At 42.7% G+C, this 26,271-nt stretch overlaps 1 protein-coding gene across 3 annotated transcripts; it reads right to left on the bottom strand.

Moving 5' to 3' along the window:
• Positions 1–133: 133 nt before the first annotated feature.
• fam184b (family with sequence similarity 184 member B) lies at positions 134–23,751 on the bottom strand. Of its 3 annotated transcripts, none has more exons than XM_028591697.1 (18): positions 23,194–23,751; positions 17,597–17,785; positions 15,224–15,895; positions 14,439–14,574; positions 13,859–14,010; positions 13,240–13,773; positions 11,895–12,002; positions 11,477–11,775; positions 10,384–10,534; positions 9,379–9,495; positions 9,059–9,191; positions 8,070–8,200; positions 7,823–7,938; positions 6,176–6,535; positions 5,960–6,086; positions 2,996–3,103; positions 1,310–1,710; positions 134–783 (listed from the first exon to the last, which is right to left on the bottom strand). In XM_028591697.1, the coding sequence occupies exons 1-18, from the start codon at positions 23,341–23,343 to the stop codon at positions 711–713; spliced, it is 3,957 nt and encodes a 1,318-aa protein (XP_028447498.1). In that variant the 5' UTR covers positions 23,344–23,751; the 3' UTR covers positions 134–710. The 3 variants fall into 3 exon arrangements, with proteins under 3 accessions (XP_028447498.1, XP_028447507.1, XP_028447515.1); XM_028591706.1 differs by having other exon boundaries at positions 5,960–6,074; XM_028591714.1 differs by lacking the exons at positions 134–783; positions 1,310–1,710 and adding an exon at positions 2,114–2,141.
• Between the last annotated feature and the right edge of the window lie 2,520 nt (positions 23,752–26,271).

The following is a 26,271-nucleotide window of genomic DNA, read 5'->3' as shown; positions in this document are numbered from 1 at the left end:
TTGATAGAGGATGCATATCACCCACGTCTAATACAGGCAGGCACAGGTGCCACCTTTAGTTTCATACCTATGATAAAATGTGCATGTAATCCTGGTCTTTACTTTGTTAAACCAGTGTACAAAGAAGAAGCACTTACAAAAACAAAATATTTTATTCAATTTGTTCATTAAGATTATCATACATTTTTGCATTCATTTTGGTATGGTGAGTCGTGTATGTCCGTTTTGACGAGGATCTTGATTGAATACGTCGAATGCTTCCATACTCGAAGAGACACTTGGTTGTTGATTTCAAGAAATGTACGTTTGCCTGGAATAATCGTATGATGAGATTAGAGCAAAGGTTGCATTTTTTTAAAAGGAAGACTGCTTTAAAAAAAAAAAAAAAAGATATGGAGACATTCCAAACTATACAAACAAGATCCGGCAGGCCTATGTTCTGAGAAGAGGTCAGGCATGTGTTTGAGAAGCACTTTTTGGTTGAGCTTTGAGGCAATGTTTGAGATGGCCTTGCTGGTGATGAGCCTGTATGGTGTGTGTGTGTGTGTGAGAGTGTGTGTGAGAGTGTGTGTGAGAGTGTGTGTGTAAAACAGATGTGTATAAGAAGCAATGAGTTGTATTTGAGGAAATGTACTTGCAGCTTGTGTGTGTGTGTGTGTGTGTGTGTGTGTGTGTGTGTGTGTGTGTGTGTGTGTGTGTGTGTTTTGTGCTCAGAAGGAGAAGTATTTGGTGAACCACTCCTGTTTCAGCCCTTCTGTCCCCCTCTGCTCCAAATAGGGGCCTCTACAAAACACAGAAGAAAAACGCATACATTTACTATTTAAATGAATATATCATTATGCTAAGGTTCAGAGCATTGTGCTTATTTTGAAACACACCTATTCTAGTAAGGTGCTGTCTTGCAGGTAGACGAGAAAGATAATGGGAAAGCTGTGCACTCATAACTGTGATGCATTTATTATTTCAATTAGTTTTTTTCAGGATAAGACACTAAAAGAAAAGGGCAGTCAAACCTGTATGGGCTTTGTTTTATTATTTCTATTTTCCTTAAATGTTTTGTAGATTTATTTTTCACACAGTGACTTGAAAGATATTCAGAATTACAGTGTAGTTTTCATAATTTGGCCTTTAATATTTAAATAGAGGCACTGCCTGTGAGGATATATTGTATTGTTTGTTTTTTCTCCCTTTTTTCATTGTCCTCGTTGATTTCTTGATTATATGCACGTTTTAGGATTGGGGGTATCTTATTCTGAAGAAGGACGTTTGCCGAAATATCGATATTTCATTGGAGTTGAAATGTTCCTACCTGATTGATTGGGCCTGCAGGTGTGCATGTGGCTCCTGGCAGGAGGGCGACACGTAGCGGATGCCCGTCTGCGATGAGGGGCAGACGGGGAGCGGGGCGGTGGGCGCCGGTGTGGGAGGGATGCAGGAAGTCCGGGATCTGGTGGAGCGAGGGATGGAGGGGGAGGAATGTTGGCTAAGGGAGAGGGAGGTGTGCTTGTGTGGAAGAGAGGAGGTGGAGTAGTGGAAGGAGGTCTGAGGTTGGGAGGTGGACTGGTGGGGGAGGGTTGAGGAGGAGTGCTGATGGACGGAGGAAGACGATGAGGAAGACGATGAGGAGGAGGGGGGTATGAAGGTGCTCCTGTCGTAAGTACCGGCACTGGGGATGCTGGTGGAACGAGGAGGAGACTCCACATGCTTCCGCTGTTGGGAGGACAAATTCACATGTAGTAGATGTTAAAGGTGCAGTAGGTAAGACTCAGTGATGTGCCTGTGCCCCTCATATTTTGGGCGAACTGTGAACGGCACACTCTCTCAGTTTAACTTCGTTCAATAGGGTGCCAGATTTCTATAGAGCCTTCCAGGTGAAAACCCGGCTAAAACACACCGTAAACAGGCCTTAATATGTAGCGGAAAAAACACCCAATCTGGCAACGCCAGCCACTAGTGTTGCATGCGTCATCAAAACAAAAAGCAGCATGGAGGCGACGAAGCAGCAAGGAGGCTTCATATGATTATTTAAACGAGTTTTATGACAAGGTCAGTGAGGATGGGAAAAATCTTACATTTCTGTGCAAACTTTGCCCACCGGCTTCAAAAAGAAAATCCGCACTTCAGTCACATCCACAGCAAACCTGAAACGGCACATTGAACTGAAGCCAACATATGGAAAAAAAGAACTATGAACTAGTTCATTTTTAGAACTGTGAACTTAGTTGAAAATGTTGAAGTATGAACTATGAACTGAACTAGTTCATTTTAAAATTTGTGAACTGAACTTTGAACTAGTTCATGTACAAAGTGAACTTTCCCAACACTGGTAAGTAAGACTTATAAAACTAACTTTCTGTCATATATTGCTGACCCTGACCCTATGTTCTAGTAGAACTACATGAAGCAGGTAATTAAAAAAAATCCAGCTCCTCTGGCACCACCTACAGCCTGTAGTGCGATTTGCAAAAATCCACAGCGCCCTGTTCAGATGCACCAATCAGGGCCGGGGGGTCTTACTGCATGTCAGTCACGGCTCATACACACGCATTCATTCTCCCTTGTGGGGAGGGGCTTAGGAGACCGTTTGGGGCTTTACCTGAAAGGGGGGAGGGACTGAGAAGTTGTTGATGTTCAATTTTTTGGGCTAAGTCCTGGATCTTCCCAATCCTACCTACAGCACCTTTAAAAACCAGCATAGTTTATGTTGGTAATAATAATACTCAAAATGGTTTTGTCCATTCAAGTTTTGTAAATGGACTGCATCAAAGTGCTTTACACACTACAGGCTCCATATCTTTAATAGTCAAGTTATTAGTTTATAATTTCCTATTATTAGTGGTAATTAAAACCATGGGCAAATTACACAGAAGGGGCGCACCTTTATGACAGACTGTGGATTGGGAAGTGTGTCAGGGAGAAGTTGGCTCTGGCCCAGTGAGCACTTCTGGCTGGAAGGAGGCTCATACATTTTGTGCACGCAAACACACAAACTCACCCTCATGGTTGGCGTGACGCTCCCGGGGCGGGACTTGCTGTCACGAAGCCTGAGGGTGCTGTTGTCCCCGGCAACAGGAGGGTGGAGCTGCAGCTGATGCCTCTCTTCCTGGGGGGGAAGGAGGATGAGGAAGGACTTTCATTGGCCTCATTCACATTTGGTGGTGTTGTTTTATAAGAGTTGTGTCTGGAGGGTGTACTTGTTTGCTACTCTGCCTCATGCCACACAGATGGTAGATACAGCACTCTCCTACGCATATATGACCACTGATGTTTAACAAAGACAATGTTTCAATTGAATTTGTTTTGAGTGTCAAAAATGCCCCATTTCACTTCAACTCCTGGTCACTACACTGTTAAATGGCTCCAGAAATGTCTTAAATTCCTCCTGTTTTCCTAGCTTATTTTACCAGTTAAGCAGGGTTCAATATTTGATCTCAACTCACGGTTCACCTACTTGCCAGTTCTGGAGCTTTTCACAGTCCTGAACGAACTCAAACTTTTTTCAAACGTAGTGTTTTTTTTTTTTTTTTTTTTTTGCCTTGTGCCTTGTGCCTTTATTGGATAGCAACAGTTAAGAGACAGACAGACAACATGGGGGTAAAAAAGAGGGGTTCAACAACAACATTCCCTGGCGACATTGCTTTTACATGTTATGCATCCTGTATGCATCCTATCCACTATGTGACCAGGGGCCTGTTTCACAAAACCAAGATAAGGGATTAAGCCGGGATTTCCTGGTTATCCTGGATGAATTTAGCCTTGACTTGGTTTCAAGAAAGCAGAGGCACATAAATCACCACGGAGATTTATTCCGTGCAGCTAGCCTGGTCCAGACCAGGCTAACAGCCAGGATTTATTTAATCCTGGAACCTTTTCAGTTCACTCAGCAGTGGTTTTACCCTTTTGTTATCAGCCTGGATTAAAATACAACAGGTGCATATTGCTGTTCATTTAAGTACTGTTATTATTTAAAGTTGTGACCATTATTTTTTTTTATAATTATAAATTTGTCATTGTTACTGTTATATTGCTGTATGAAGACTGCTGTTCATATTGTTGTAAGAAGTTTGATGAATATATTATGGCAGTTGTTGAGATAATTAGAAAAGGCAGAAAAAATTGAGTTTTAAATGAAGTCTGTTACTAAGGGCAATACATACAATGCTGTACATTTCTATAGTTCCCCAATGCACCTTAAATTATTTTAGTTTATAATTTCTGTTTTTATTCTTTAACAATAAGGATCATGTTCTGCTTCCATGTGCATTGTATTTGGCATTCTTAGCACACAATTTGTGTTGTCCAGTAAACTGGGACTATAATTTGGGAGGATTGTACAATTTTAAGAACATATCCTAACTGTACAATCCTCCCAAATTATAGACTTAGTTCACTGGATCAGTAACTATCTAGTAATGTAGGCTACTGTACATTCATGTAACAACAGGGAGAGGACACCTTAATGGTTTTTGACCTTATATTTTGCCTGGGGGAAAATAACTGATGAATATACTCTGTTCCATTCATGTTTATAGTGTGCATGGAATTTATCACTTTATTATCTTTATAGTTTCTAGATTTTACAGTGCAATTTCTTCAGTGTCTTTATTTTCTATGTCCATATATACCAGGGAGCAAGGCATATAATATGTAGAGAAGGAAACTCGTTCTCTATAAAAAATAAAAAAGCGTGACAGATAATAGTGGACAGACTAAATGATAGTCTAAAAATATACATTTCTGAACTACTGCTCTTAAATGAAACCATTCAATTTGTCAGTTGTCATTTGCAAAAACGAACACCTGTACACTTTGCATTAAAAGCGAGTAGTGGAAGTTAATATGACTTAGGAAATTAATATTTTAGCCAATGAGAGAGAGGGAGGAACAGAGTGAAAGAGATATTTAAGCTTCATATTCTAGCGTTATAGAAAATTGATCTTCATGGTAAATTTCCTGAGTTATCTTCTGCTTACTTTTAAGGCAAAGAGTACAATTGTTAATTTGTGCAAATGATTAGTAGCCTAATCATTGAATGGTAGGAGTATGACGGTTTCCATTCAGAGCAGAGGTCAGTTAATGTATATGTTTAGGCTGCTTATGCATTCAGTCGGTCCGTGATCCTCTGCTACGCTTTCTCTCGCTGTTACGTTACAGCGGCCGTGTTATTTTCTTTTTATTCAAATAATGTGTTTCACGTCATCATACTTCCACAAGAAGCTGCTGCTCACTCTGTATAAAGTATGTACAATGCGTATTCTCCATTTTGGCATCAGTAAATCTGTGATCGACCTCGCGGTCTTTTGAGGAAATCCGTGGACGCGCATCTTTCTGAATTAGTTCAGCCTGGCTCAACCTAGTCTCTCCTCCTCAGCCTGGCTTGGCCTTCGTGAAACGCACCAAGCCAGGATGCACAGATTAGACTAGGTCAACCCTCACTTTATCAGTTATCCTGGATTTATATATTCTGCTTTTGTGAAACAGGCCCCAGGTCACCCCCAGCTCCACATGCATGAGAAGAATCCTAGAAGTGCTCAGATGGGCAAACTATATCTGCTAATGAGGACTGTGTGACGCAATCAAAGCTGCACAAAAAGCGAGAAGTGGACCTTGAGTTGAGATAAAAAAAGATACTGAATCCTGCTCAAAGGGGGGTTGTATTTGTTTGGCAGTTGAGTTCAAATATCAACAATATTTGTGCAGAATCACTTACTGTACCTTTAACTGTCAATACAAGTTTTTCCTAGCCTGGATGCCAGCCAAACTTAGCCCCGCCCACAAAATTCGAGGTCGGCACATTCTGACTAGAATCGGAGTATGACCACGTTAGGCTAAGTTTTTCCAACTCAAATCAGGAAAAACATATTTTTCCAAGGTCAAGGTTGGTACATTGCACAAACAAGTTTCTGTTAGCTGCCTGTTCGTAGTGTGATTGAGCGTGTTTGCGTGCGTGCGCTCTCACCACTAATCGTTTAATGAGCTGGTCTCTCTCGGTCAGTCTCTCCTGAAGTCTCCCCAGATGCAGGTCATCACTTCTAGGCTCCCTCCTCCTGCACCGTTCCTCCCGCTCACGCAGTCTGCAGTTAAATCATATACACAAACACACACTTTTCTCACATACCCGCCCTTTACTTTAAACTGTGTGTACTGTATCTCCACGCGTTTGTCCTCTACTCACTCGTTCTCCAAGGCCACTATGCGAGCCTGCAGGTGCGTCTGGGCGCTGCTGTATTCAGACACCAAACTCTGCATCTCCTTCTTGTGCTCCCTCCTGATCTCCTCCACCTCGTCTCTCCTCTTGTCCTCTTCCCATTCCTTCTTCTTCTCCTCGTCCACTTCCTCTTCTTTGACGTCCTCCTCTTTCCTCTCCTCCCAGTGTTTCTGTGACTCCTCCAGTTTCTCCATCTCCACCCTCAGTTTCTCCACTTCCTCCTTCAGACGTTGTGCTTCTTCTTCCAACTGGGCGTCTCTCTTCTTCCGCAAATCTACGACTTCCTCTTCTTTTTTCTCTTCAGCTTCAGGATTCTCCTGTACTGACCTGATAAGGGATAGTAGATCCAAGAAAAAGGATGGAAATAATGGAAGTGGCTCGTCTAGTACAATAGAACAATTGTGATAAAAAAGGGATCTTGAAAATGGCTGACTCATCAATGATGGGAATACTGCTGCTAATTTGGCCCACTTTTCACTGTACTATATATAATTTACTGTGAACTAGTTTTCATATAGACCAGTAAATAATAAAGCTCAACAATCAAACTATACACAAAAGAAGTGCATGTGTGCAATACATTGTAATATACTCCAGTGAACCGTTTAAACGAATTTTAACCCAGATATGTACAACCTTTTAGTGAGAAATTATCCTAAATCATTTGTCATCTAGTAAGCAGGGATAACAATATAAGAGTGCTGAAATTAAGTCAAATGTAGCCAATTCACACCGTTTTTAAAAGCTTGGGTTGTCTTTTTTTTCTGTACTTAAGGGATAGTTCTACATTTTAGGAAATTAGCTTTATTGCCGAGAGTGACGTGACAAATCGATTCCACCCTTTTGTCTGTATGACAAATATGAAGCTTAACTTATCATGAAGTGGATGGTAGACATTTATGCTAGCTAGGTTATGCTCAAATTATTATGATACATCTACAAGCAGCTCTAAACCTCACCATGGCTGGGCTTAGCTATAATGTGTTAATTTGTGAGCTTTAGAGGTGTTGGTATGTGTATTTAGTTACCTTTGGACGGAGTCAGGCTAGCTGTTTCCCCCTGTTGTCTTTGTGCTAAGCTAAAGGGATCCTGGCTGCAGTTTCATATTTCCCGTACAGACATGAGAGGGCTATTGATCTTCTCATCTAACTATTGGCAAAGAGGCAATAAGCATATTTCCCAAAAGGTCATACTGTTCATTTAAGTTCAGTATCCAACTTGGTAGTTGGTCATTAGTTTTTGTCCCAACTGCAAGAATATTAGAGCTGATCGACAGAAAATTAATTGGCGACAATTTTGCTAATTGTTAATTCATTTTAGCCATTTTCAAGCAGCAATGCCAAACATTTACCATATCCGGCTTCTGAAGGATTTTATGCGTTTCATTGTCATCTATGACAGTACATAGAAAATCACTGGTTTGGGACTGCTGATTGGAAGAAACAATCAATAAGAGTATGTCCCCTTGGTTGTCCCCCTGATGATTTTTTTCACTATTTTCTGACACTAATTCAAAAACATATCCGCAGACCTGATAAGGAAAATAATTGTTAGTTGCAGCCCTGAATAATAATAACATTAATGTTAAAATAACCACACCACTTCTTTCCTTACCTTTCCTTTAATTGCTTCTTTAGTGTTGCATTTTCTCTCTGCAGCTCCAGCATGGCACAGCGGCTCTCATCCAGCTGTCGCTCAAACACCTGATACTGGTTCTGCTGCTTCAGATCCTACACACACACACACACACACACACACACACCGTCCATATCTGCCTAAATTCTAAGTGTGCTGTGTTGACTTTAATCCTCTAATTCATGTGAACAAAAAATATATCAATTATGAAATGGCTGTGTGTTACCTGTTGCAGAGCCATCATCTGTGTGTGTGCCTGTAGTTGAGCCTGCAGGTCTTCTATCTGTTGCATGTGTCTCTGGGTCATCTGTCTGCTCCACTCCGTGTGCTGCTGGGTCAACTCTGCACGTTGCTTATCTGATATCACACACACACACGCACACACACGCACACACACACACACACACACACACACACACACACACACACACACACACACACCACTCACAAAACCACATACAGAATCAAAATCCATTTGGCCCACTGTAACAGGTACCCTTCTGCTGTTGCCATGGTGAAGTGTATCCATGGCAATAGCAACTTCACTGTTGAATTTATAATCTCAATGTGTATATATATATTGTGGCAAACCAGGGGAAACGGGTCAGCCAGTCCAGCACAGGGCGCGGGTACACAGGCTCACACTGGGGGAAGTCATTGAGGGAGTCTACCTGCCTGTGCAGGTGCTGCAGCCACTTGGCACCTGGTACTGGTCACACCTGCAGCCCATCAGGTAATCAGAGGGAAGGTGTTAAGAGAGCCAGCCCAAGGCTGCAGGGGGAGAGGAGACCGTGAGCAACAAAGGCCCAGGGGAGTAACATGTTAGGAGCTGATGGTCAACGAGGATATTGGCCAGGAAAAGACTAACCTCTCCCTCTGCTTAAATCCTCCAAGGACTACACCTTTTAAAGGCTGACCGACCCCAGATGGGAAGAAACCTAAACTGCAGTTTGTACCATTACCCTTTTGTCGAGCTGCTTCATAAAGAACGATTTCTGTTTAAGCCGACTGTCTCTGTTTCCTATGTTCATTGTGAATCTGGTGTTCACGTCCCCTGGGTTGCGTGTGTGTGTGTGTGTGTGTGTGTGTGTGTGTGTGTGTGTGTGTGTGTGTGTGTGTGTGTGTGTGTGTGTGTGTGTGTGTGTGTGTGTGTGTGTGTGTGTGTGTGTGTGTGTGTGTGAGATACAGAATGTGAGACTGCTACGTGTGTGTTACCTAGCTCCAGGTGGTGCATTGTCTGTAGTCTGTTCCTCTCTGACAGCACATCTTCTTTCGCCTGTCTCTCTAACACCTGTAGAGCCTTGGCGTGACTGTGTCTCTCCTCTCCTATAGACTGGGTTTGGGGCTCCTCCAACACAACACACATGCTATCCTTTTACAATAGCACTTCACTGCGTACTATGTGACACAGATACATGCACACACTCATAGCATAACATTACGATGCCTCTTTGCTGCAGCGCTATCATCAAAGCTGCTCAATTATTCATCACAGAGAAAACCTATGAAAGAGAGTACATATGATGTTAGTGTACCTGCAACAAATCCCTCAGTTTCTTGTTTATCTCCTTGGTGTCTTGGACCTCTTTCCTCAGCCTTTCAATTTCGGGGTTGCCGTGGCAATCATCTTCCGGGCACTCCTTTTTCTCCGCCTGCATTGGTGAGAAAATTGTGAGCAAAGGATTTTTTTAAGGCTCTGTGTATAGTAATTCTCCTGAGATGATGAGTTTGAATTAAATGTGAGATGCCGCTTTTGTTTAAGAATTTGCAGACTCAGATGAGATTTCCTAAAATAAATAAATAAAACACAGACTTCATTGTGCACTCAAAACAGGCTTATGAGTACTCCAGCGATGTATTATTGCACTTCCATTAAGTTGGGGAACGGTCAAATTGATGCAACTGAAATATCCAGACTTTTAGTATCTAGTGTGACTCACGCTACAAAACACTGGATCTTACATAATGCAGCTAAAATGTAAAGTATTACATCCTGCCTGCCTGGTAAATGCACATTTTTCAAACTTGCAGGATTTCTGTTCAACTATATATTCTCTAAGCCAAAGATCAGACACCCAGGTGACATCATCGGGGTTATTTTCTCAGACTCAGAGCCACAGAGGTCATTATACAACTGCCTTCGCAGGCTGACAAGTATTTATCAAGATGAGTAAACTTATCTTAATGTGTGGAGTTTGACAATCAGATATAACCTAATAGCCCAAATGGAATGTGAGACACTAGATGATTAATTAAGGAAACCAATCAATGCTACAGTCTACAACTAACCAACAAAAGTAACTTCTAAGTAAGAGTCTTTCAATGCTAATCTGAACTAGTTTTAGACCTCAGGTTCACCGCTAACATCTCCATCTCTCTTTTTCAGAAATTCAAGAAAGTGATAAACAACACACTAAACAGCAATTCAGTCTGATTATGAAGCTACAATTAGATGCTTTTGATAGAGAAAATCAGCATGCCTGAAGGTACGGAGAACAAGAATCACGGATGGTTACAAGTAGTTTGTGAAGTAGACTCACCTGTGACTGCAACTCGCTCAGTTGACTCTGCAGTTCAGATATCTGGGTCTGCATCTCCTGCTCTCTGTTCTGCCATCTCTGTTCGCTCTCAGCAACGGCGGCATTCATCTCTATCCTGAACTCTGCTCTGAGACAATCCTCACACTCTGCCCTGGAGGCATGCGCCAGAACAAGAAGTGAGGTGGTGAGTTAACCTACATGCAAATGTACTATTCATTTCTTCTTGCTACACTGTATACTCATTATACAGTGTAGTGTCTTGTGCTTTTAAGGATTACTTTAAGAGGACGATTATTTTAAGTTTCAGGTATTGTAGATGTGGTAGTACCCTGATTATTTCTCACTTTTCTTAATAACTTTATTTCATAAATGTCCATATAAGTGCAAATGTGTTTTTTTTGTGTCATATTATGAGATTTGGAATGCCCTGGTTGTATTTCTGGAGCAGAAACCTGCATATCTCCAGCTAACAGGTGTTATAAATGTGTGCCTTTGCAAAGAAAAGACCCCAGAACAGGAAAGTCATGTTGAGGGGTACTATTCTTAGAAGAACGCATTATTGTTGTCTATTCAACAATAATAATGTCTTAATTATAGGAGCGGAAACCTGCATGTAAAGTGGTGTTTTAGCGTAGCACTTTAAATAAAAGTAAGGGCTGTTTTCAGCGATGAAAAAGAAGATATGTACAATTACGATATGAGACAGGACAGGATTAATTGGTTTTCTGAAAACCATTATGGCTAATGTTTATTTGGATTGTGATATTGATTTGATTTTCATTGATGTACTGACACTGTTGTTTGTATCACTATGTATCATTTTTATTGCTGCAGCTAAGTTCTTGGCATGTTCTGTTCTGGTAAAACACATTACCCGTCAATAAAGCTCATTCAAATTAAACGGATGATTAGAATGTAAGAGAGGAAAAGATGCTGCAGGTTGTTCTGAGCCACAATTTGAATGATCTGCGTTTCAGCTTTGATCTTCTGTAGTGATCTTTTAACAGGATAGCAGGGGGAGATCACAAGCACAGTGGAGGCTTTGTATTGTAAGCCTAAGCAGTTCTGGCAGGTTGGGTTTTTGTTCTGCTACCTGATCCGGTCCTCAGTGTGCCGCTGGCTCTGGTCTAGAAGACTCCTCTCCGTGTTCAGTCGGCTCTGTTCCAGGACTTTCTCCTCCAGCCGGTGTTTGTCAGCTCGCAGGGATGCTATCTCTCTCTGCTGCCTGTCCCGCTGCCTCTCTGCCTCCTCCTGCGTCCGAGCCAGTCGACTCCGAGTCTGATGGAGCTCTTTCTCCAGACGAGAGCCCTGCGGTTCACACGAGGCTGCAGCTTCAGGGCCTACCTTTTCTTTCTTGTCTTGCTGTTGGATCGCCGCCTGCAGCCTACAGATCTGAGAGCACAGGAACTTCTCAATTTCCCTTCACATATTACGACCGATATTATGAATAATCTGATATATTTCATCTGGCAAAAAAACACACATTCAACGAGTGGAGTTTGACCTCTGACCTCATTGGTGGCATCTTTCAGTTGTGTCCTCAGCTCCTCTCTTTCCCTCTCCAGCTGGCTGCGTAGCTCCTCAGCAGTCCTCCTCTCTTCATCCAAACGCGCACACACCTTCCAAGAAAATGTATCCTCGTCAACACCATTATTACATCAACAATTTATCTTCTTTTTAGCACTTTAACCCAACCATACTATTATCTCCTTATTCCTAAGCCTAATTAATAATTAGTCACAATGAAGTGCACATTATAAAAAGGCTCAAAGGGCAGGCAATTATGTGATTAAAATCTCATTAAGTTTTTTTACATTTAGTAGTTTAAAAATTTTTCATGAACATGCTCTTTAAGACCAGCACTTCCCAACCCAGGGGGTGGGGACCCCGAAAGGAGTCGTGAGATGATTAACGGGAGAGTAGATCAGACAAAAAACATTTATGCTACACAAATTGCTTAGATTTTTTCAGAAATTTTTCTGATCTTCGATTTTTTTAAATTATAAATTACTTCATAATTATACCTCTTTAGCCCCTCTAACAAGCAAAAACAAAGATCACTTTTTTTATGCGGTTGTAAGCCTATGACCAGTGACGGAATGTAACTAAATACATGTACTCAAGTACTGTACTTGAGTACAAATTAGAGGTACTTGTACTTTACTTGAGTCTTTTTTTTTTCTTCTACTCCGCTACATTTCAGAGAGAAATATTGTCCTTTTTACTCCACTACATTAATCTGACAGCTTTAGTTACTAGTTACTTTACAAATTAAGATTTTTGCACACAAAACACATATAATAACATCTGATATTTTATTATAAATTGAACTACCCAACAATATAACTGTCTACAAATCCAGCTGAAAGGATTAACCGATTAAAAATTTAGTCGATTGACAGAACGGTTTGGATCGTTTCAAGTTTCTAAAATGGCATTGAGTCATTTTATTTTTAACACTTTAAGTACATTTTCCTGATGTAACTGACATGCTTTCACTGAAGTTATATTTTCAATGCAGGACTTTAATCCCTAACGTAGTATTTTTACAGTGTTGTATTAGTACTTTTATTTAAGTAAAGAATCTGAAAACTTCTTCCACCACTGCCTATGACATATATATACAAAATATTGGGCTAAGTGACTACGGAAAAACTATTTCTCACAGTGTTTCGTACTTGTATCTGAAATAATTAAACCCTAAGTCTGACTGATAATATAATTACTAGGCCTATAGGAGCTGACTGCCACAGCTGAACAGCAGGCTATTTAAAAAAAAAAATTAAGATATAAGTACTGTCAGTCCAAATGCTCTGATGAAAAAAAGATGGAATATCACCCTCGTGGTGTGCTGACCTCTTGGTTGGTCTTCCTCTCTGAACTCAGAGCTTCTTGGACGCTGTGAAGTTCGGCCGCATGCCTCCTCATCACCTCCTCTATCGCCTTACGCACCTGCTCCTTCAACCGTTTCCTGTCCTCCTCAGCCTTCTCCACCAATCTTTTCTTCTCTTCTTCCAGCCTGTGCTCCACACTGGCTCTCTCCGCCTCAACCTGTTCAATGTTCTTGTCCAACTGCGAGTGAACGCGAACCCTTTCGACCTCCAGTTCCTTCCTCTGCCGGTCGAGCTCTTCCTCCTTTTCTCTCTTCAGACGTTCTTTCATCCCTTCCACTTCTGCCCTCTCCTCCTCTCTCTCTCTGCGCAGTCTGTTTCTGTCCTTCTCAAACCTTTCCTTTTCTTGTTCTCTTTCCTTCTGTAGGTTTTCTCTCTCTTTTTCTATCTCCTTCTGCAGTTTGTCCCTCTCATCATCTGCATGTTTTTGGATGCGACGCAGCTCCTCTGTCTGGGCTCTTACCATCTCAGAACGCAGACTGGACAGGGCCTCAGCATGCTATGAACACACACAATATATGTTCAATGGCCACTTTATTTGGTACACCTGTACAATCTAATGAAATTCAATAGCTCTTTTTTACCTGGCGTATCTGCCGGGCGTGGTCACTGTTTCTGCCACTGCTCTGCAGCTCCAGCTCTCTGTTCTTGCTCTGCAGGCGGCTCACCTGGCTCCTCAGTTCCTCCACTTCAGCACAGACACACACCTCACAGCCTCCGCGGTTCAGCAGCTCCTCTGATACACGCACACACACAGAGAACACATACAGGTTCAAGTAAACACCAACAAACACCCAGGTGAACACAAGCACACACACGTGCACAAGCATGTATTGATTGATTATGCATTATAGAAGCAGAATGGATTTGCAATACTAAATGAGGAAGCCCCTGAAACAGAAATCATTCTCGTGCAATGAATAAAATTCAGGGCATTTTTGCTGACTGGGTATGATGACACTTTGATGAAACTGTTTGCCTTTATGGAGGATGAATAATGTGCTTTTGTTGCATTTTCTGTATTATAATGGCGCGAGGTGAAAACTTAATTAACGCTGAGTCAGAATGAATAATGGAAATGCACTGAGCTCAGCTGATTTTCGCCGATGTGAGCTTTCTCCGGCAGACAGGTAAGAAGACAGGTGGACACAGACTGCAGACTACCTGCTCTGCTCTGCAGCTCGTCTTCCTGCAGCAGTAGCCTCTCCTTAGCGACTGCGAGCTCCTCCTCTGCCCGTTTAGCCACGCCCTCTGCCTCGGACACACGCCTCCGATCCAGCTCCAGCTCCTCCTCCAGGTCCTGGAGGGAGGCATGAAGGTCCAGGGGAGGGGGGTGGCGATGCAGAGGAGTATTGTGAGTTGAGAAAGAGCACATGGGAATAGACAAGAAAAAAAGAAGACAGATAAGGGAGAGAGAGAAGCCGACAGTAACTTTGACACAGATAAGAAGGAAGGAGAGAAAGAACGCAAGTCAGAGAGACGGGAATGGTGGGGATAGGGAAAAAAAATGGAGGATGAAATGTGGTGAGTCAGGGAGCTATCTTGCCCAGCTGAGCTTTTAATGGTCTGCTGTGGGGGCTTATGTCAGCTCTGTGCCAGCTCTTGCAGGGCTTCTTAATGCTCATCCATGAGGTGGTAATGGTGGTGGTGCTGCAGCGAATCTATCCTGCTCAAACTACTCATTAGCAGATAGTTGGCAGTGGGAATAGCACTCAGGGAGAGCAGCCAGTGGTTAGACAAGCCCACCCCCACCCCTCCCACCCCCCCTCCCCTCTCTCTCTCTCTCGCTCTCTGCCTCCACCTTGCTCCCTCTCCCAACACAATCATTAGCTGGGTGCATCAGAGACAGGAAGCTGCAACATTTCAATTTCCTTTCACTTCTATTTCCAGTTTGTGTGTGTGTGTGTTTGTGTGTGTGTGTGTGTGTGTGTGTGTGTGTGTGTGTGTACCTGTATTCGCTCTTGCAGTTTGACTGTGTTTCTCTTGCTCTCTGCCAACCTCTCCAGGTGACTTTCCACCTCCGCTTCAGCCCTCTTCACTCTCTCTCGTAGGGCGCTGTGCATTCCCTTCTTCTCCTCTTCTTCCCTCTCTTCCCACCTCTGCCGCTCCTCCCTCCATCCTGCCTCCATCTTCTTCCTCGTTTCCTCTTGATCCTCGTTAAGGCCATTGATCTTTTGCTCCCATTGCTCCCTCTCCTCTTTCACTGCTCGCCTCTTCTCGTCCTCAACTCGATCCACCTCCTCTTTCAGTGCCTTAACCTCCTCCAAGAGTGCTTTCACTCTTTCCAAGTCCTCCCGCTCCTCTGTTTGTCTCTCCTCCTCTTTCTTATTCTCCTCGTCTTCTTTCTGTCTCCGCTCCTCTTTCCTCTGTCTCTCCTCTTCAGCTGCTATCTCTAGCTCCTCACATTTGGCATCCAGCTCCTGGATCTGCTCCCCGGCCTTCTCCAGTTCTTTGCTCAACCGCAGGCTCTCCTCCTTGGCATCACTGATCTGGGCCTTGGCCTCCTGGAGCTCTTCTTCTGCAGCCTGGAGCCTCTCCTGGAACTCTTTTCTCAGCTCCGCCTCAGTTTCACGCTCCCTCTCCTCCGCCTGGATGCGGAAGCACTCAAAGTCTGCCTGCACCTGGAGGCAGGGAGGATAACGTGTTACACACTGCACTTGCATTTAAAGTCACTGATCACCCACTGAGAGGTGCATTCATAGAACTGCCCAAATTAATCAAAGCATTGATTCAAACAAATTATGTTTTTACTCCCAAAAACACTCACATGATAACAGTTAAGTTATTTTTGTGGTGGCATTTTCACATTGCAAATATGCCTTACGAATACATCTCAAAGGTGATCTAGGAACATTTCAGAGCACTGAAGTGAACAGTGTATATACAAAACATTTGAAAAGGGCAAGACTGTGGCCATAAAGGCTAATTAGCTACAGTGTTGTGACATTCAAACAATAATCTCAGTGTGGGGAAAAACATCATTACCAGCCTGCACTGTTGAGATTGGGCAGGTTGGATTCTAAACCTTTATTCAGCTTGTCACATAACCAGGATTCATTTGTAAGTTATAATGTTCAGTTAGGAGTCCTGAAAAGACATGATTGTTTAGTAGGAGATGCTTTATTTTGCAGTTCTGTAATCACCTAATAACTTTGTAGGAACTATGTATTAGGTAATTATATGGAAAACATATTACTAACATTTTCTCCAACAAGTCTATTACTTTCTTTATCTGCAGGACTTTGAGTTTATTACTGTGATTAAACCATGTCCACTTGCTGCAGAATAAAGACTGTATTTAAATGTAATAGTTGCATGTTATGTAATAATATTAATCCAGACAGAATGGTGGTGAAACGGTTCACTGTGTCACGTCATAATCGTTTCTGAGGGCCGCGCTGGTCCAAAGAGAAGACCGGAATGGTGCCGGGTACAACAAAGACACAAACAACTTCAGTCTGACGGACTAGCTTTAGTTTCTGTATTTTCAAATGCATGTCTAAAGCCAAACCCTCTTAAAGCTTCCTAGACATAACATTTACCCAGGGTTGTGGCTATGCCGTGACAACTGTGTTTGATGTTTGTTGATTTATGATTTTAACAGATCTGCTATGAAGAAGCAATACTTTCGGTGAACTCAGCATAAGTCTAATTCCACAGTCTAGTTTTCTTTGATTATAACATTTGCATCAGTGGCACTATGGCACTTGTTGGATCCAACTGCATTCCTCCTACTAACAGTGTATGATCTTGTTCACAGCCATTTTCAAGACGCCCTGCAGTAGGATTGTGCGTGTACCTCTGGTCACCAAATTCACAAAAACAGAGCCTATAGGATAAAGTTGTGAAATGGTTTTCATGTAGTGCTGAGTTGCTGGCAGATGTTTACACTTGTGCGATAACATGCTCCTGAATTGGCAGCAAAAATGTCCAACTAAAACTGGAAAGCAAAAGGAAAGACGACAAACTGTGGCTACACATTTCAAAATAAAGGTTTATGGTCCATGTAGATTTTCTGGCTTAAGCTGCTTACTGTTTCCAAAGAGCTCATAAGAAAATCATGTGCTTATTTATGATTCATGTTGATGTTTTATTGTGGTGCACAGCATGTGTTCAGCATGTGTTCACAGCATGAAGTCTTGTGGCTGGGTCAGATCACAGGCTATCTGAACTTGGTTTATTGTTGTAGGTCACGTAAGGGGCGGGTTTGATTTGCTGCTCCTGAGAGTTTACAAATTAAATTACAGCAATTCAACGTGCCTTTGAATGGGCTCAGTTTATTTCATGATCAGGAGGGTAAGAGTTCACGCACGCACACACACCTGGGCTCCAACTCTCTGCTGCATATCCAGGGAGTCCTGCAGCTCGAGGAGGCGTGTTCTCAGCGGCGCCCCCTCCCCTTCGTGACACGTCTCCACCAGGATGCGGTGCAGCTCTTCGTGGTGGGCGTGGCTCAAGGCCTGCAGGGCCGCTTCCTGCTCCTCATTCTTCATGTTCAGAGAATAAATCACCTGGAGAACGTCAACAACAGGCAAGGAAAGATTTAACGATTGTTGCACATTTCTGCCTTAAATTTATGTTTTGAACTGTATCTGTTCATCATCTCTTTTAGAGCTAGGTCGTGCTTTTTCTTCGCACTGACCACCACCACTCCGCTCCTAGTCTATATCCACGACGTTCCACATTGGGGATTGTTCAGGTGCCGCCGGAAATTCCGCTGGATGTCTTTCATTTCGGCCGGATGTCCTTACCTTCTGCTTTCTTTGTGTCGGCATTTTAAACTCCGGTCGACTTATAAGGACTATGGTTAACTCCTTCTCAGATCTCTGCAGGGTAAAACAAGACAGCTAGCTAGATTGTCCAATCTGAGTTTTCTGTTGCACAACTAGAACGTATACATGTTCCACCCAAACATGTTATTTTGCAGAGGCGCCGTTGCTCTGTGTGGCGCTTATCTCCACCCAAGACGATTGTGATTGGTTTAAATAAATGCTAATAAACCAGAGCATGTTTTTCTCCCATCCCGGAATGCTGTGTGGACTCGCCAGAACCTCCTCCGCTGCGCTGTGGAGGAAGGTCTGGCAATGTGAGACTACTCCGCTACTGATGTGCCTTCTACAGTCCATGTAATCTCTATAAACAGATTTCTGCATATGAAAGCATAATCTGTAGGCAACAGGACAAGATTTTGGTATCAGAAGCATTGTGGTTGCCATTTGACGTAATTTGTAGTCTGAGTAGTTTTGACCAATCACGTTTGAGCGGGCTTTGGTTTTATGCAGGTAAACAGTCTGTGTGGAGAGCAAAAGAGGCGGAACACAATGGCATCTGTGTGGAGATATCCACTGGCTACACAGGAACACCAGAAATATTGGTCGTTGCCCCTAGAGGCTAACCGCTCTTCTCATTTCTCAGTTTGTACAACCTTGATTCCTTTCCTCACCTCCTCTCCTTGTGTCTTAGTCCCTCCCACCTGAGATACGAGCGGAGGAGGCGACGAAGAGACACAGCAACAGAGGATTCAAGGCAGGTATTTAACTATATGGGCCATCCATGTGTCACGGGTGCAAAGGATACACTTGTGCATCCTCGCTCATAGCTCCTCCTGCAAGCCTCCTCTTTCCTCGGGATGCATTTAAAAAAATTGCGACATTCCTTCCAAGATGCCACGCAGAGATCAATTTCCGGGTCACAGGCATGAGGACGGAGGAGAGAGGAAACGAGGAGGCACAAAATAGAGAAATGAGAAGAGACCGATATCCCATGGTTTCCAAGATTGCAGTCTATGTGTCCCAGAAATTGCAGATCAGATTTTCTATGCTTAATTATTACTCTAGTTTATCATTGTGTTTTGAATTCTTTGTTAATTAGTATATTTTTATAAAGCCATTCTTCATTTTAGGGTTTTCTGTCCCTTAGGTCAAGAAATTGAGGAAAAAGTGCTTTTGTGTAGCATATACTGTATTTTTTGTTAGTCATAGTTAAGTTAAGGCTGACATTGGAAAATGTATTTATCAAACTGAGTAATATGTTTCCTCTTTGATAGGTAAAGATTCAAATTGGCCTCCTTATTTGATTTGTAAGCACATATTGAGTTCTTTCTTATGGACTAGATTTTAGATTTTATTCACAGTTTTACTCTCCTTTTTTCTTTTTATGTGACAGGCAGGATTAAATGTATATATTATAATTTGGTGATAATTTTTTAATGTTGCTTTCTTGACCAAATCTTCGGAAAACAATCCTCAGTTTAATTTGATCTGGTTAGGGTTTACATCCTCATGGATTCAGATGATTCACTCTGCGGGGTTGTTTCCTCTGTATTCATTTAACGTGAGTGCATTGCAAACAGCAGGAAAACTGACACCAACACTAGTCCACAAACAGACATTATGGAGCCAATATTTTCAGCTGCCAGCTTTATGATAAGAAATATTAAACTGGATTGACATGGAAACACAAAAATCACCAAACACAAATAACAGAAGTTAAATAGCAACACTGGTAAACAGTGTGCACTACTGTAACCAAAGTCCTGTGAGTTAAAATAGTCCCAGCACTGCAGCTTCATGCAGTGATTTCCCTGCTTGCCAACATATGAGGAGTCTCTCCCCCTCCTCCCAATATAGTCTGTGACTAACACCTGAAATATGGCCTGTATCTCCCCACTATTCACTTTACCCTCTACGCCATGTCTACAGTGTCATCATATGCTCCTGCTGAACCTGATGGCTCACTTACCCACCCACAGAAATGTGTGTGTGTTTGTGTGTGTGCATGTGCATGGGTGTGTGCTGGAGACACATAGGCTCATATTTTATCCAGACGCCTCACTGTCTGCAGTACACAGCTGGCACAGCACTGCCGGACATTCCTTGTGTGTTGTGTGAGTGTCAATCTCCATTGATCTATGATGTATTTCTAATAATTCAACGACAGATATCGATGATGGATGTGACATCGGCCCAAATCCTAATCACAAACCCGCCTCTCTCTGTCCTGCCAGTCAAACACTGAATTGAGGGCAAGCTCTAAGGGGAGTGTGTGTGTGCTGTTCTTGGCTGTCCTCTTTGGCCAGTTTGAGAGTGAGAGCAAGAAGGGTAAGAGGAAAATATAGCAGGAGAAAGGAAGAGAGAGGACAATTTAGAAAGCATTCCCACACCTGGACATATGTAACATTTCCAAAATAATGTGAACACCCATTTGTGATAGTTGAAAATCTACCTCCCGTGTTGTCCTTTCTCAGCGGTAACGTAAAACGCACCACTCGGGCTGCTATGGACAAATGTCGCCGGACTAAACCATTTTATAAACATAGCCATATTGAGAAATACAGAAGGGAGTTTTGTGGAGCTGATAGGATTAATTAGTACTACTTACTTTGTATCAACTAATTTGGCAATGGCTTGAAAAAAAAAATCTTAAATAGTCACACTTTAATTTAGGTTTTTGGGTATACATTCTCAAGATGCTTGGCATGGCAGCTCGGTCAGAGAGTGGCAATGAGAGCCTCTTGCTACTGTAAATCCCATATTGATCCTGCCAGTCGATAATGTTTTTCGTGTAGCCTCACAAGCCTGTGCCTGTGCTTATTGACAATAACTTCATAGTCAGCACAGCATGAAATTAGTATTCCGTCTACAGTGTAAAATAGAGCCAGGATGAGGCTTTTTGAAACTGGAGTGAGATGTAGAGTGAATGGATGGTGCACAGAGGAGAGGTTAGACAAAGAGACAAGCAAGCATGCACACTCTTACATCAGCCCCCCATTCACCCACACATACACACACCTCTACACATATCAAAGAGGGTAATAGTGCTGGATTACAAAGCAGGGAACATTGTGACAGTTTAAGCTAGATAAGTACAGGAAATCACATACAGAATTAGAACTGCCAAACAAAAGTGTTGGCGAATATGTGCATACAAAGACACACTTTAATATGCTACTGTTCTCTGTGAATCACGTAAAGAGACTACTCTCTTCTGTGTATAAATATGGGTGTGTGCATGTCTGATCACACACAAGCTTATGTGAACATTCACAACAGCTGGCCTGACAGGGTCAGCTCTCGCTTTCTTCCCATTGGCTTGTTCTTTCATGTAAACACACTCCGACGTGCTACTGGTTTATCTTTAGCAGCACCCATTCAACCAGGACAGACCACAGAGAGGGAGGAAGGTCGATGTGAGGGAGGGGGGGAAGGGAGCTGTGTAAGTCAAGCATAAGTGTGGATGGGTGAGTGGAGGAGTGAGGGACAGGCCGACGTGAGGAGGTGTGTTAAGTAGCCTACAAGTCCATGACTGAATGTGTGTGTGCCAGCCTCCTCCATGCACACAGAGAGCAGAGGTTAATAAATATATAAGGTTACCACAGCTGACCCATTTCCTGCTTCCTCTCCACTCCACACCCCGCCCCAAAACACTCAAATAAACCATGTGTCACATGCCCAGCATCCCAAAGCTCAGAGAAAATGCTTACACCAAATATCAAATTGGATGATTCTTATATTTCATCAGCGCTCTGGGTTTCGGATTTATTTCCTGCGGTCATCAAAGACCTAAAGCGGACTGGCAGGGCTTGCATAAAGTTTCAAGAGAGAGAAACAAGTCCAGGCTTCTTTTTCATTGGCATGGAAGGAGCGGAGAGCCAAGAGAGGTTGAAGGAATAGGCTTGCAAATTCCCCTAACAAGCACAGACACAAGTGCTGACCCCTCATCTGTGTCATCTTAGTGTGTGTGTGTGTGTGTCTGTGCCTCTGAGAAAAAGCTTTCTGAACAACACACGGCAAATAGCTTGTAATGCATTAGCCTACACACATGTTCTCTGCACACACACACACACACACATACACACACACACCTTGCAGGCTACACAGAGGTGAACCCATAAGGGAAGATGGGAACTGCACAGTCATCAGTAATTGTCATAGCTCAACAAGCGATGGGTCATGCACTGCTTCTGTAAGCATTATTGTGCACCAGAGAGAGGGAGAATCCTCATATAGCAATGCTTACTGTATGAAAAGCCAATGCATATACTGCTGCTGCAACCCCTGCCTGCACACTGATGTACACATGGTGTCTGTGGTTATAAAAAAATGGTTATAATTATGTCATAAAAGGTTACTGATTACTCAATTAATTCCTTTTTATTAAAATATTTGGTGGTTCTATGTTCTTCAATGTTGGGTTTTGCTGCATGTTTAATATCACTGTTAATTGATAAATCTGGATACCTTTTTTTATCTGTTGGTCAGACAGAGAAACATTATTTTGGCCTCTGGCATTCATGCACTCATTGAGATGTGCAATTGTCTTTAAATTGTTTGACATTTAACCGTCTAAACTATAAGTGATGCATGGAGAAGATAATCCATAAATTGACTGATAATTGCATCACTCCTTTGCTGCCCTGAAAGGTTTGGCTCTCAAATCGCAGCATACACCTAAAGCTCTCCGTGATCGCTAATGTCTGATTACTGTGTCAGGCATGAAGACGAATCAACCCTGATCCAAGTTTTCCAATCATTAGCCTATCCCAAGAGATACGGATTTGTAACAGAGCACATCTATAATGGTGTTTAAGCACGAATGAGTAGTGTCTATTACTGTAATATTTTGTTTTACGAAATACTTCTCTTATTGGGCTATTTATTAGCTATTTTAATCTCCTTTGGATCAATTTTTAAGCTATTTATAATTCCAATTATATAATAATTTACATTTTTGCTGTGCTATCTGTTGGTGTCCCAATATATCATAGACTAGGATAATTGCAGGTTGCCTTCTCAATATGTAGCCTAATTATGTTCGGGTGTGATGGCAGATAGTGAGGCAGCCATCAGATCATCCAATCAGCCTGACAGCGCGTCTGCCGGCGCGCCTCTCTCCTCTCGGTGTCACACGCAGATTTTACCTTGGTGAGCTGAGCGATCTTCTTGCACATCTTGCTGTGCATCTGGTAGTCGTACAGCTCCTGTTCGATGTTCGGGAACTCTGCCGCAGTCCCGTTAACGGTGGAGCCCGGCCCGGGGGGCTGTGCAGCCTTACCGGCTCCTGAAGCCATAATAAACCCCCCAGGGAACTTCCCAGACCGGTGGATAGTCAGAAATTATCCTGCCGCCTCTCAGATGAAAATTCCCACCTAAATCGTGTCAACTTTTTACTCGTGCATCTCATTCCTCAGTCGGTAGACCACCTCCCGTAAACAGCAGCTCGAGCGATTCGCTGGAAAACATTTGGTTCTAGATCGGCGGGGCTCTCCTCGTGCGTTCCGGTAGTTGCCCCCCTTCTCCCGCTGTCCGCCCGGTGATCGCGGAGGTCACACGCTGGAAGTCCATCAGGGACGCGCTCGCGCCAACCGACCCTTTCCTGCTGTCAACAGATAGGCTATTTTTTTTTATTCTAAGAGGGAGCGCTCGAGGATGAAGGCATATCGTCCAACCACCTGTCTCGCGGCAGGGGCGGAGAGGGGCGTGTGTATCCTATGGAACATACCGGAGACAGCTCGAGAGGCGCACTGCTGCAGTGCTGCCCCGCCCCTACCGGCGCTGCTGTATCAATCACCGTGTGGAGGGGAGGAGGGGGTCCCCGGGGTCTAGTCGTGTGATTTTACTATTATCAGATAAACATAGGCTATAACTGCTGTTTTTTTTCTTCTATTTAAAGAACGGTCATTTTATACCTAAGTATTATTAGCCGACTACCACTAGTAGCTAGGCTATTGGCTGAACTGCCGTAGCAAATGAACACATTTGTGAAACTGTAGCCTACCTCTTTATTCAATTCAATTCAATTCTTCAATTTATGCATGACTATCAATTATTTTTTCTTGAAATGGCCTACAGATAGCCTAGAGAACACATTCTCATACACAAGTTGGCACCATTGACTAACACCCCTCACTTTAAAGGGCCCCAGCAATTTAGTTTTGTAGTTCCATGAAATTTGGGGACTTGCAAGACACACATTAAAGAATGACCAAAATCGATAAATCTAAAAAACACTTCCCATAATACAACTCATGTAGCATATTTTCATCAGACCCTCATTGCCTGGTACATTTTCAAAGTCCAAGCCCTCTTTCTGCTGGAGACAAATAGGTTGTCTCTTTCAAAATCAAGCTGAGATTAAAAAAAAAAAAAGTATTTTCTTTAACTTGATAAAGAGCATTCAGAGCCATAAAAGACTGTCTTCACCAGCTGAGTAACTCCTCATAATGAGTAAACTGACCTGTAAAATCGATGTAGTGCCCTCACAGCCACATGGTTGTATTAATCTGAAAATAGCTATGGGTCCCTACCATAGGCTACTGTAAAACAAACCCCATCCACCCACCACCCCTGTAATTGTGTTCCCTCCTCATCAGGTACAGTGTACACAGCGGACTCCACTAGAGAACAAGTCCTTCTATGCTAGAATAATATCTGGGCACACATTTTTATGTGTCAATTAGGGTAATTTCAATAAACACTTTATTCCGAATTATGCCGTGAGGCATAATAGGGAGTTTTTCCTCGCCACTGTCGCATTGCTTGCTCTTGGGGAATTATTAGAATTGTTGGGGCTTTGTAAATTATAGTGTGGTCTACACCTACTCTATCTGTAAAGTGTCTCAAGATAACTCTTGTTATGATTTGATACTATAAATAAAATTGAATTGAAATTGAATTGAATACAACAGTTTGTTGGATACAACAGCTTGTACCCAACAAACTTTTCAAAACCAACAATCTGACAATCATGCCCACGCAGCAATTGGCTCTTAAGCTCTCTTTTTTCATTCTTTCATCAGTTCATATATCCATCCAAGCCAAGGCCATGAATGCCTTTGAGGAGAGACCGTCCAAAAGTATGTTATTAGAATGATTTATTGCATTTGAGAGAAGAAGAAATGCAAAAGACAAAGTTCTTGAAAAGAGATCGGGGCGGCAGAGGGATGCACTCAGGAGGAGGCTGATGGCAGGGGTTTCACCCCGCCTTTGAGTGTGGCCATTTGAAGCAGCTATAAACTGTTTTATCCTTAGAAGTGGTATGACGGCACATCTTACGACCTGGTTTGTTTAAAACATACTGAGGCCTTGAGACGTGCCACAAAATTAGATAATAACACAGCACCAGTCTTAGTGTGTGTTCTTCAGTTGGCCATATCCCCAAACTAATTTGCAATTAAACTAATTATTACAAAACACTTGGCACATATGGTGAACCTGGATCTACAGGGGACCCAAGAGGTCTTGGGCCCCTGGGCATTTCGTTTGCTGGGCATTTTGTCTGCTTCGACCAGTTTGTAATCCAGCCTTGGTCACAATGAGATATTGTCCTACATATGTTATATCTGTGTTTAATGGAGCAATTCAGACTATAAATATTGCAAGGTAATGAGAAACGGTAGCTTGATGATTGAATGTTTAAGCAGTTTTACACAGGGAGTGTATCTCTCTGGAAAGCATTTGGATGTCTTAAGTTCACCCACAGTGTGCCAGAGATCTACAGAAGCGCTAGAAGCCGTTTTTTCACATCTTTTTGGCTCATGACATAGCATGTGTATGGACTACTGGAGAGACTTCTGGCCCCTGCATCCACCAGCATAAATATTTAATATAATAATACACCTCTCAGATAATCCTACGCCCACATGCACGCAGGTCTAAAGCAGAAGCCTGACAGAGTAGGCTACCATCTATATTAAATTGATTTCCAGAGATAGATGGCTGTTGTTGCCATACGAGGCACCCTATCTGCCTGTGGAGATGCCCTTCCCACGGGTGATCTGTTTGCTGTGCCCCCTCCACAGCTGTCCGGCAGCTGCAGCCTTGGACATCATAACACTAACAGAGGGGTTGCACACTAATATGGCTCAAATGTGGGATATAGCCTACTAGCAGATTAGTAATTGCTGATTTCTTTCACCTAACAAAAATTAAGCCACGTGATTATCTGGTACCGTGTATGTTTTTAAATGATAAATTACAACAATCCAACAAAACACAGT

The sequence above is a fragment of the Perca flavescens genome, chromosome 2, assembly GCF_004354835.1.
Source record: "Perca flavescens isolate YP-PL-M2 chromosome 2, PFLA_1.0, whole genome shotgun sequence".
In the NCBI taxonomy this organism is placed as follows: domain Eukaryota; kingdom Metazoa; phylum Chordata; class Actinopteri; order Perciformes; family Percidae; genus Perca; species Perca flavescens.
Note: the sequence above shows the minus strand (reverse complement) of the source record. Positions and strands in the feature narration are given on the sequence as shown.